Raw genomic sequence first — 13109 nt, forward strand, 5'->3', positions numbered from 1 at the left:
GGTGTATGATCTGTAAAATATTTCTAGAGCTAGAAAATTATGAATATGCATTTATCAGACTTTTTTCAAGGTTCTCTATAGAAGCTTTGTGTATCTTTTCTGCAAATATATGTGCAAGTTATGTGGAAATCAGATTTTATGGGCACCCAGGTGTCAGGTGCCTTTGGGATTTTCAGAGCATATTTGTTTTCAAAATACCTTTGAGAATCCCCCAAGAAGTCTACCGAGGCAATGAAACACCTGAGTAATTCCTGGCTGCCCACAAGAATTGCAGAGAATAATAAAACACCAGTGCATCTGTTCATCGATTAGACTAGGCAAATGTCTAGGGCTGAGTATAGGACAGCACCAAGGGTTTAAAAGCAGTATTTACCCCACTTCCATCTCAAACATTTTTGAAAAGCCAGGGCTCTAGTTTCTGGCTCCTGTTGCAAGTCCTTGGAAGGGCAAGGGGTTTGGAGATCTGTCTGGAAGAAGGGGCCAGGGAGTCCTCCATGGCCAGGGCTCTCTCCGTGTCACCTCCATCCACACAAAGTGTGTGTCAGAGAGGGATATGGCAGGGATATGGGAGACAGAGTGGAGATGGGACCTAAAAAAGCAGGTCCTTTTGTTCAACTCCAGTTGGCCAAAACCAGGATTGCTCCTAGACTGTACCAGTGTGCTGTGACCAGATGAATGGAAAGGTCATTTCCAACCCAGCTTCCTCATCTCAACCCTGATGGTTACTGAGGAGCCAGACTATGAACAAAACTGTGTATGTATGTGAAAATCATGCAGATCAAAATACAGTCGGAGGGAGAATCCAGCACAGGGTGCACTGAATGGGCTGCACATAAAGCCGAGTACACAGAACAAGCTTGCTCACTAAGAGATACAAACTTACACAGTTGAAACCTTGTATAGGTAAAAAGTTCATTACCACAACTTAACTGGAATCTGCCTCTGAGAATAAAATACATTAGTTAAACCTGAGGTTCTGGTCAAATCGTTTAAACTACACTAGAGGAGAAGGCTCATTCCCACACTTTCCAAATACCAGCTTTTCTTCCATCTCAGCAGCATCAGCCCTGGGACTCTCAGTTTGCCAGCTGCCATGGTTTCATATCCAGGGGGACATGGAAAAACATGCAAGTCCTTGTTATCTGGATCAGTGTCAACCAGGATAATGAGGGACAAAAGAGAGAAGCACAGAACTTCCAAAATCAGATTTTTCCACTACTTGCAAAAAGTTTTAGAAGGGACAGGGCACCCAGAAGCCTTTGTTCAGTCTCCCAGGAGACCTAGGTTACAGATCATTACCTGAGCTACAAACTCACTGCCGAGCACACATCTGCTTGGTTGGGGCCAGCTGAGAGCCACAGGGAGGAGAGGAAGCTTGCTGAGGAACTCTACACTGCTCTACAACCCATTTTAGGGAAGACCTACTTCAGCCCCAATTAATCTGCCATGATATGCAAAGCAATTTCCCACCGTGAGCATCTTTCCGATGAAGACCTGGCAGCTGAGCTGATACAAGTTGCTGCAGGCAAGGGACTGGTCTCATTCCCTCCTCCCCACTCCATCCCTGCGGTGCCACTTCCTTTCTGAATTAAACATCCTTGCCAGTTAAAACCTTTACAATAAACTACAATTCAGTATACATTCCAGGCAAGAAATGTATGTGCAGCTTTGCAGATGTGCGTCCTGTGCCCTCCCCCAGCAGCAGGAGGTTCTTGTACGAAAGAACTGCTGGCAAGAAAGAAATCGCGCTATTATTTCTAAATGTCCTGATACACACAAAAAAAATCTCTTAGAAAGTAAAACAAAACAAAACCCAAAACAAAAAAACCCAAAAAAGAGTACAATGAAGTCTTTATTCTTGGTGTCGTGTAAGCAAACAGCAGGCAAATGTGTTAAAGAGGAAACAGGAAATTTTTATTGGAAACAGCTTTATTTGTTGGTCCGTTTCACAAAGCAGGCCTCCATGCTCAAATCAGGGTTAGGAGTTCCTTTTGTGTATGGTTGGGAACCATTAGTCTTTATTTACCCACTTCCTGGGGGGTTAGGAGGACCCAATTCTTCCCCAAACTGGTAAGTGAAAATGGAAACTTCTAACTTCCTTTTTGTTTAACTTTGGTTAATCTTGGTTCTTGGCCCTGCAAGCTTGCAAGTCTAAAACTTCATATCAAAAACTTCTCAGTTCACACCTTGTTTGATACTGCAGTTGCAGAAGGGAGAGCTCTAAGATGCCTGTAGCCTTTTGTTGGATGATACCTTCCTTCCTATAGAAAATAAAAACCACACAGTGTGATGCTCCAGTAATGTCCTTTCAGGAAAAAAATAATCATAATTGTATAGCTAGGAGTAGCAAGATCATTTGCTTTCATTCTTCCTTTCTTTTTGCTTCCATGAAATAACATGCAACTTAAGCACCAGCTCTTTCAGAGTCTTCAGGATGAGGGGCAAAGCAGATGTATCTTTGTACAGTCACGCACTGACTCCATTTTCACCTAAGTGCTAAACATCTTATGAACAGTTCTTCCAAGCAGATGGTTTCCTCTTGCCTCAACTTAGACACCTTTATAGACATATTAGCACCTCAACACATCAGTTCTACTCATCTCACCTTTTGGCTCTGTTAAGAGACCAGATTGTAAAAAACTGTAGAGAGACTGGTCAAATCAATGCCGTTAAAATCAAATTTCAGCAACAATGGGCTTCATTGCTGAAGGTTCACTCCAATGCCATACATAACAACTGGTTTGTTTGGGGTTCTTTTTGGTCTTAATTTTTGACCAGGTCATTCTAGTTGAAATTCACGATTTGACATTTTCAGAAAAGAAAAAAAAAAAAAAGTAAAAATTGAATGCAAAATCATCTTCCTGAATTAGTTTGCAGAAGAGTCTTTTCCACGCAACGCAGAGAATGTGATTTTTCACTGTGAATGCTAGAGATGAACCTGCTTGCTTCTTACTGTAATCCATAAAACTCCATAAACTATCTGTACATTTTCTACGGCACAGATGGAGCACAAAGAGGATTCATTCCCATCCAGGACTGATACTCCAGTTTAATGGCTGCAAAAGACTTTGCATGCTCAGAAGGCTCGTCCTCCTTTTCTGTCTGTATCAGAAGTTACCTGTCCCTACATATCACGTCCCTCTGAAATTTCTGGTGCTTTGCAAAATTTGCACAACACTGTCCTGAGCTATTAAGAAGCTTGAGATCATTCATGATCATATTTTTTAAGACCAGCTGTGGTATATATGAGAAATATTCTTCTCTGGATAGAACTCCACTGCCCAAGTACAAGCAATTATTTTTCCAAGTGCTTGAATTACATTCCTGACATGTGAATTGTGGTCCCAACACTAGACTTGATCACACTATCCAACGACTCAGTCTATAGATACATGAACACGGATGTGAAATCTGAGACAAACCGGGAAAAAAAACTACACTGTGGCAGCTGTCTACAAATGAGCAGTCCAGGCACTGAAAATGATAAATAAGTTCTGTGTAATGTCATATGCCTGCAGCCCTTTAAAGCTGGGACAGTATGACTTCCTAAGAGTTAGCCTGCTATATGTCCATGGCCTCAGATGGTTTTTACTTTGAAGATATGTGACTGTGGCTTGAAAATAATTAAATTCCTTTTCATAAGTCTGTTTTTTCTCAAACCTATACAGTCAAATATTCCTTAGGCAGTATCATTAACTTGGTGCTCCACACCTTTCAAGAAAGCAGCATGTAGCAAGGACTGAAGAAACCAAAAATGTAATTAATGAAGAACAGCATTTTATAAGGATAATGTCCTCAAACACTGAAACTTGGTAAGTTTGTCAATAAACATTCAACCACTAAAAGGTAGAGAATTTTGAAAATCCCATTAAAAGTTCTTACCAAATTTCTAACATGTTTGGAATCTCTTCTTATTCTAAGAGAACAATCTAATCTTACGATTCATTTCTGGAAGAACCAGTGAGTCCAAGAGAATAACGAGTATGGCTTTTGAACCGATGACGAGCTTGCAGGTTTTGAAGTGAAAGCTAACAACCTTCCTGAGAGGGTCCCCTTTCTCCTTTCACTTTTAAAGCACAACTTACATTTTGCAATAGCAACTGCCTTTTTTGATGTGCTCCTGTTTTTCTCTATGCTTCAATTTACCTTCCACAGTCAAACAATACATGCTGTGATCTCCCGCTTAATGCTACCTGCCCCAACAGTGAGTTCAAGCTGATATGGATGCACACACAATTTTAAGAAAATACTTCTTACCAAAAACTTTCTGGAGGAAAAAAACCACAAGTTCTTAAAAGAAACCATATATGACACCAAATATATATACTGCTTTCTAGTCATAAAAGCCCTAGAAAGAGGTGGTGGGGGGGAATGTTACTCAAATATTTCTCAGCTATATGATGATGACTGAAGAAACACTCTCCTTGTGTTCCTGCTGGCTTTGGGTTAAACATGGTACTGTTTTTTTCAAGTTATGGAGCCTTGCAGCAAGACAGTAACTATGCTGCTGATGTTATGTATAAACCACAGGACACTGGGAGAAGAAACAGAGTATGTTTGGAATTTGTGTGGGAACAGATGAAGAAGAAGTAAGGAAACAGATGTTTAAGATCATATATTGCTATTTTCTCTGAAAAAAATCAGGAAGCTTGAACACCGTTTTTTTGTCCGCAAAGCTTTTGGAGAGCCAAACGGCTTACTTCCACTGATGGGGTTTTAAGTTTGTTTATTTCCTTAATGATGAAAGCTAAATAAATTAAATATATATATATATATATATGATTGGTTTCCAAAATATCCACATAGATATATGTTGGCTGTGTGTAATTTCCCTCCCTACCAACTGTACCAGGTTACACAGTATAGTAGTTTTAATTGCTCACCAATCCTCTTGGCTAGCATAGGAAACACAATGCTGCTTTTGTGTACCAAAATCTAATTAACTTGAATCTCCTTTTCATAGTCTTCAGCATATTGAAATAACTTCAAAAGTTTTTCAGCTCAAAACTTAACAAGAGAAACAGAAATTGTTGAAAATATTTAAAATGTTTAGGGATTGAGTCATCACTTGCTGAAATCAATGGAAGCTTCCATGAATTTCAGAGGAATTAAGCCCTTCCCAACATGGATCCATGGGTCTCTAAAACCCAACAATGCTTTTTGAGGAATAAATATTCTTACCCAAAAAAATATTTTAAATGAGACTTCTGCTAAGTCCAGTTGTGCCGTAAGACCCATCCCAAGCATGGGGAGCAGCTCAGGTTTTCATTAGAGCACAAGGCAGGCCGGTGCCTGATGGCAGGAGGGCAGAGAGGGCACAACCATCACTCCCAAAGCATGCCCTGGTTGGCAAGAGGTCATCCCCTCTGTCAAGAGGACCTGGAGCAACTGTTATACTCTGAAAAGCATCAAATCAGCACCATTTGAGGATTTAACACAGGGGTACTGGAATAAAGGATATTTCCCATGTCTCTGTCAAGCACTTTCCCTACACACTCCATAACAGATTGCAATTACTGCTTATTTTCACACTATTAAACATGCTTCTAACTGCCCAAAGTTGGCTGCATTACTTCCTAATTTGCTGAAGACTTTGGGAAAGCATGTGCTAGGACACAAAAGAAACATCACAACTCCTGGTTTACACTGTAAATCAGGTCCATAATTTATTCCTAAATGTTTTTTTTTTGCATTTTGAGCATATACAGGAGGATTAAGAGAGAAATTAAAAAAACAATGCAATTTAAAAACTAACTTTGTTTAAACAGGAGACTAAAGCTTCATGTGGCAGTTTTGCTGCCAAAGAACAGTTCTTTTTATAGATTAAAGATGGTCTTTTCCCATTCGTTTTTAAGAAGATTCACAGATGAAGAGGAACAAGATGTCAAGTGACTTAAAAAACCCTTAAGAAATAATTGGGCATGTGGGTTATTTATCTGGGCTGATTAACACAGGGTGGTCTTGGAAGAGGATTATTTGGGGCAGAGAAAGCAGTTAGTCAGATCCTCTGAAGGAGGTCATGTTGACAGATTCCAGAGTGAGAAACGAATCCTCCTCCAAAGACTGGGAAACAGAAGATGACTTTAACCTTCTCTTCTCTCAGAAATGACTTGGTTAGAATGACCTTTAAGGACATACCAGAGGGACAAACATTAACCATTGCTACTCCCAAGCCCAGCATTAATATCCTCCCATTGCACCCTGTCTGTGAGCTGGTAAACTTGCACACTGTACACAAAGCTCAAATCCAAGGCACACTGAGCTCCAGGGGGAGGCAAAAGTGAGTAGGTCCAGCATGACAGATACTTCCTCTAAAAATGGCCACCCCAAGTCTGGTTTAACTGTTCAGATCTAGGAAATAATAATGCTATAAGAGCTGATCTGAGCTGTCTCAATGGTTCATACAGAAGAAAGTAAATTTTATACTGACAGTTACTTCTTCTAGCTTGTTAAGCCTTAAGCTCAAAACCATCCACACACACAACTGTATGGAAGAGAGACTATCTTTGCATCACAACCATTTAGCGCTTACCTCATTGATGACTCAGTCCCCAGACTGCACTCTGTGTGGATGATACAACACTAGATAGAAAATACCAGCTGCAGTGTAACAGCCCAGCATAAAGCTGGTAGTGTCCCAGCTGAGTGCCTCTTTCCCTAAACCAGAATTAAAGATGCAAACCTGGATTTTCCCAAAGCAAATATTACTATGAACTTTCTACTTCCAGATATTACAGACAGCTACAGTATTCTGTCTGTGATATTGCATACTCGAAAATGCTTTTCTCAGTACTTGGTCTCATGGTCACACCTTAAGAGAATGGTCTAGATACAGCAGAGCCACGGTAGCACTGCAAAGTCTACACAGCACTGCAAAGGAAAGCAGAGACTATATTTGGAAAGAAGGTGGTAAGTTAAAACAGATCATGAAGCTTTACACTGGAAAGTTTCTTCAAACGCACAGGAAATCTGTTCTCAGACACACATACGGAGAGCAGAGGGAAGGGCGGCCAGCAGAGCATCCAGTTCTGTGAGTCTACAAGGTCACAGAAAGAACATCCCCAAAATGCAAGAATGCAGGGGGATACATTTTTCTTGATCTTGAATCTTCAGTAAATGACAAGAATAGGCCCGGGAAGGTCAAACTGTGTCCACCCCTGGCTTCAACAAATGTCCTTCATGCATCTCCTCAGGAAGAATTCTTTGCACAGCCTGAGATGAGCATTTGAATAGAGAGATTTAGACAAATATAAATCATATTTAAAACCAAGTCTAAGGAATTCTGCACCATTTTGGACTTTAAAAAAATGTCACCAGTAGCAATAAGTGAGCCATCACATTGTGTCTTCATTAGAAGAGAGACTGGACAATGTTTCTTCCTGATCCAGTCTCATCTAGCACAGTCCTTCCCAAGGGAAACAAATACTAGACAATATTTGAAAGAATATTCATCCTAACAAATAACAATGCTTATCATGCTCTTCTAAAGACACCAAAGTACTTCAGAAAAGTATGTAGTATTACCTGTAACTTTCAGATAATGAAACTCAGTGAATTAAAGCTAGCTGGCTAAGTCACTCTTGACTTCATTTTACTTCTACCAGTTATGTCAATGGTATACTGTACTAACAGATCTCCTGATTTCAAAGGTTTGCTGTGCGGGATAGGGTAGTACTCAGTGTCAGCAAGTATGGCAGAGTAAGTGTCCAGTGAAAAGAACCAGAAAGCTCCAACCACAGCCCAGTCCTGTGCCCCTTTCATGAGACTTGCTCATCACTGCTGGAAGACAGACTGTTTTTTCCTTAAAACAGGAGAAGGGGGAAAAATAGAAGAGAAAATAAAAAGGAAAAAAAGAAAAAACTTGGAAAAAAACCTTTGGAAATCAAAAAAACCACAAGACAATCTGGATAGCCTGCACCAGTCAGAATTACTGATAGCATAGGTATAAGCAAGTAATAAACCTGGAATTGCTGAAATTACCAAAATCACTACATCACTAGAGAGGATATAGTGTTTCATAATTCATTCGCCCTGAAACACCGAGGATCATACTGTAAGCAGAACAATATGATACCCAATGAAAATATATAAAATATATAGGGGCATCATCTCTTAGTGGAGATGAAACCAGTAAGTTTTCTGTGAACTGCAGATGATTTGATTACTGTATTTCTATAATATGCACAAGAAGGAAGGGGAAACATCTGAAGTTATTTTTATTTCCCCAAGTCTTCTGGCTATACTGTATGAATGCGAGGGTGGGTCTGGCATTGTCTGAAATGTGTCAGGGTCCTTCTGCATAGCCTCATTTCCTTCTTCCTGTTGCTAGGAAGGATAGTTAAGCATGAAAAGCGCTTGTTTACAGTACAGGACCATCCTGTTAAGCACAGGAGTTCTCTTCCTCCAACTCCTTTTAACCAGCCAAGGGTGCAGTTGTGTTTATGCTGAAGCCAACAGCACAACTCCAACCAGAGGGAAATTGGAAGAGAAGTCTGAATCTCTCAAGAAGCCCAAACATAACATACTGTGGTATTCTGACCAGAAAAAAAAACTTTATCATGCAAACTGCATCTCTAAATATTTGCAGAACTCATAAATTCACATGCCTCAAACAAACCATGGCCTAGAATATAATGAATTAGAAGAACCAGAAAAGAAAAACCAAGTCACCTCTCATGTTCGTCTTCTAGGAATCCTAATATAAACATTCAAGATTAGCACATAAGGACAACTGCAGTACCTTTTTCCTGCCCCCACCAGAGGCAAAACACACAGGGTACTTGTAAGCTTCCATGACTAGCACCAGTCTTTCTCTCTGGCCCAGCAAGGGCAGCTGCAGAACTGGCTGGAAAGACCCTGACTCAAGAATTAAAAATCCTAGACTGAATCTATACAACTGAGTTTTAAAACCCAAATAAAAACATGACAAGAGATATTCTTGCTTTAAACTACCACTTAGAAATGAAATGTAACAACAGCTCCATGGTGTTTCAAACTATGATCGGTACTTCCTTTTAACAAAAAATAACCCAATTAACAAACCACGTTATTTTAAAAGAAGATAAAGAGATCAGGAAGTTCTAGAGGTAACAAAAGGTAGCTCCAAATGCTTTGATTGCTATGAACTTGTAGATGAAAGGAATCCTCTCAAAACAGTATAGAATTCTTCTTTTGCATATACTATATTCCATAATCAAAGAATCTCAGCCCTAATCAGGGTCCCACAGGCAAACTGAAGTAGTAACCCAAACCCATTTGCTAGAGAGACATTGATCCCACTTCCTGGCCACCTCAGCCCTTCTCTTTTTTGTTGCTTCTACTGGACATGCAGATCAGGATGCCTACAGGACAGTAAGGATACCTGGAAGACAAGATAGCAGGCTACAGCTGTGGAATCAACAGATGTGCCTAATAGCAACACCGTTTGCTGTCAGCCAGCAATTGCCTGGTTGCCAGACAGATGCTGAATCAGTCTGGCACTGAACTGTTCATAGATTCATACTCAGAGGCTTGTATGAATTCTGCTTGTCTATTATCTTCCTTACGTTCACTACGAAGAGCCTTAAAACATAACCTGACTCAGAGCATTGTTACTGATCTGTTGCTGGGAATTTCTTGGTCAGGGCAGGGCAATTCAAACAGATCACACTGACTCCTGTAAAAAAATAAGAGCATCCATAATTGATGGCTAAGATAAAATTACATTCCCCAGTCTTTAAATTCACATGTGTGAAGTACCACGACACATCAGGCAGAACCTTCTGACCTAGTTAAATACAGTGTAGTTATTTCTTCACGACTCTAAATTTTCCCAAAGAGAACAGGGGAATAAAGAAAAGCAAGAAAGAAAAATAAAAGATTGTTGTACCAATAGTAAGTGCCCTTGACTGGCAATAGAGCTCATTAGACTAATGGCAACACATCGCTCAACAACTTCACAGTTATGGTGGAACTAAGTCATTGGTGCTTGTTTGCAAAAAAAGGGGAGGGTGGTACGGAACGTAAAACTGCCCGACTGAAAAACAGCATCGGTTTTCGGTTTGCCCCGAGAAGGGGGCGGAGGGGGGGGGGTGATCCCGGCTGGCAGGAGGTGCCGCTCCTCCACCGGGATCAAAGCCTCCGGGGGTGACATCAGGGCTGGCCACCGTCGCACGGCAGGAGCCACCGGGCTCCTGGAGGCCATCGGGCTAATTATGAAGAACTTCAAAAGAAACCCGACGGTTCCCGTCTCGCAGGGACTCCCAGAGAGAGGCGGAAAAAAAAAAAAAAAAAAGGAAAAACCACCAAAAAAGAGAGAGAAGAGATGGGTCATGGTGCCCTCCACAGAGAGAGGCCGCATCCTGCGCGCCGCTCCGCGCCCGCGGCACCTCCGCGCCTTGGGTCCCGCGGATGTTAACCCCTTCGGCTCGCGCTTCCCGAGCAGAGCCGCGATGGGCCGCCGCTTCCCAGCGGTAAAAGTCATTCCGGGCTCCCGCAGCGCTGCCGTCTCACCTGGGGCTGCTCCTGCCCCGACGGGCGCTTCTCACCCCCACAAACCCGGACGGCCCGGCGGGGACAAGACCCGCGGCTGGGGACGCACCGCGTCCCGCACCGCGGGCCGGGCCGGGGCAGCCGCCGCCCCCGCGGAAAAACCGCCCGCGCTCCTGCCAGCGCTGCGGAATAACAAAAGAGGGGCCCCTGTCCCCCCAAACCCCATCGCGCTGCCGCCAAAGTACCTCCCGGCAACGCTGGCCGCGATGCGCGGAGCCTGCGTCCCCGGGCGAGCAGCCGCCACCCCCCAACCCCCGCCCCTCACCCAACGAGCAGGGCGGGCGAGCCCTGAGCTTACGAGTGAGGATCATGGTCTCCCGCCTGCCGCGGTGCCTCCGCGGGGCTGCCTGCCGGGCTGCCGCGTCCCTGCCTGCCTGCCTGCGCGGCGGCGGCTCGCAACTGACACCCGGCGGAACGGAGCAGCGCGACCGCCCGGCCCCTCCGTGCGCCCCCGCCCCCGCAGCCGCCAGGGCCCGCCCCGCCGCCGCTCCGCGCCCCGCTCCGCGCCTCCCCGCCGCGCAGGGAGGTTACACTTACGCGCAGGCAAGCGCAGCCCGCGCAAGCGCTCACCTGGTCATGACCCAGAAATACTAGCAGAAAGCGACACGACTCCCCCCCCCCCCCGCTTTGTTGCACGCCTGGGGGGGTCAAGGGGAACTTCACAAACCAAAGGTAATTCGGTCAAAGACGATCTAATGGCTTATGCCCCCTTTACTTCTTTCTGATTTTTAATGGCTATCAGCTATCGTGGTGGCCTTTTAGGCGATAGTGATGTTTATAAAAAACAGTCAGCAAAGCTCTAAATACTTTTTCCAGGAACCCTACAGAGGTGTGCTAATAGAGAAGGCAGCGTGGCTCCTTGGTGGTATAAATTGGCGAGGGTTGGGAAGGCCTGAGCAGCCCTAGGCATGGGGGATGCTGAGCCTTCAGCCTGAAGCAAGCCGTGTAGGGTGGCCAGGGGGTGCTGGTGCCTCGCTCCCTGGGGCAGCATGTCGAAGAGTGCTGTGAAGCGTTGAAAATGCCTGCACATCATCAAAGTCTCAGTCTGGACCTGGATGGAAACCAGCAAGTGTTTTCCCTGTGGGGACCACAGCACGTCCATAGGCATGGCTTGCAGATAGCAAAGCAAAGCCTGGCTTCATAGGTCTGTGCCTGGGAGTCACTCACTACACTATTTACTCCCCCGTATATTTTGTGAAGATTGTTAGAATACTTATTTCTTGGTTGATGCTTACATTTAGGGCTATAAAATGGCACAAAATAGCTATTTTTGAGCAGCTGCCAAACTATCAGCATGGAAAAGAGTACTGTGAAATTTTGAAGATATCTGGGTCCCATCAAAGATCATGATTGGTTCATTTTCTTTGAAGCCAACACTGTATTTTATACTCACTGGTGTTATTCTAAGATTCCGTTGTCATTTCTGCACTACGATCTGTCAGATACAGAGTATATATAGTGTGGTGCCTGAGCAGGCAATTTGCTGAAGAATAAACATCTCCTCCTTCTATAGGCTGCAAACTGTGGCCAGTTGGCTATTACAGTGTTGTTTCTGGAAATCCCTACGCAGCTCCAGGTCATTAATTTACTTTAATAGCCCAGAAGAGCATGGAACTGCACCTTATCTTCAAGCTTGACTTTATGTAAGTTACCCGCTTAATCAATTACCTCTTCACATCTAAACTCGCTCCAGCTCTTTTTGGCATAGTCACATTTACCTGCATTTTTAAGGCACCAGGATATATGTTTACAAGGTAGGTCAGGCTCATAAAATGTGAATTCTTAACTCTAACACAGGGAAGACAGACATATGCTACACCCCAGCTGTTGAACAGACAAGGTAATCCCAGTCGAGTTGGCTTTCTTTCTGCACTCTCTATAGTTTTATGCAGCTAGTAGACTAGGAGGTGACAGAATAGTCATGACGAGACAGAAAACGCTGGTTGCACATTGTGTGTGATTTTCAGAGTCTGAATTCTAGAAAAGAGAGAATTTCTCTCCAATAAGCATCCTCAAAAGGAAGGGAAAAAAAAATTTAAAAAATTATCCAGAACATGTAGGAAAGCATGCTGGTACTAAGGTGTTTCCATCACAGTGATAATGCTGGAAGCAGAAGACCACTGTGTGTCAAGTTAATACCCTTGGTAAAAAGCAGGGTTTATTCTTGTAAACATGGACTGCCTAGGTTGCTTCCTGGACCAAGCGTGCATCTCTGTATAGGAAGCTTTTGTATAGGACCCACAGGAAGCTTTTGAAGAAGGAAAGAATGGATTTTTACTCTGCAGAAAAAAATGGGAAGGCTTTGGAGGACTCGGCAGTGTGAAAGGGAACTAAAAAAGCTAAGAATGAGAGGAGGAGACGTGGGGCAGTGAAGTAAAATCTGAAGTGAGAGAGTTGTGCGATAGATGCAAAACAAGAATTTGAAGTCATAGAGTTTTGTTTTGAGGATTCTGAAAGGGGTGAGTGATGAGATCAGTGAATATTCAACAAATGTGGCCCAGACACAGAAGATGGGAAGCTCTTAGCAGTTTTAAATCAAGGTTTATCATTCTCACCTCTACCACTTTGTAAAATAGCAA

General features: G+C 43.2%; 1 protein-coding gene across 6 annotated transcripts in view; it reads right to left on the bottom strand.

The window, feature by feature from the left end:
- DLC1 (DLC1 Rho GTPase activating protein) overlaps positions 1-13109 on the bottom strand; it is a 254930-nt gene that overhangs the window by 28263 nt on the left and 213558 nt on the right. Inside the window, exon 1 of one of the 6 annotated variants that reach the window (XM_074822639.1) lies at positions 10829-10925. The exons of the other annotated variants lie outside the window; for them this stretch is intronic. Within the exon in view, the coding sequence (XP_074678740.1) occupies positions 10829-10841 (13 nt within the window). The 5' untranslated portion in view covers positions 10842-10925. Of the gene's footprint in view, positions 1-10828; positions 10926-13109 lie in introns of those variants that run through there. 6 annotated transcript variants of the gene reach the window in all.

This window comes from Strix aluco, chromosome 4, assembly GCF_031877795.1.
Source record: "Strix aluco isolate bStrAlu1 chromosome 4, bStrAlu1.hap1, whole genome shotgun sequence".
NCBI classification, from domain to species: Eukaryota; Metazoa; Chordata; class Aves; order Strigiformes; family Strigidae; genus Strix; species Strix aluco.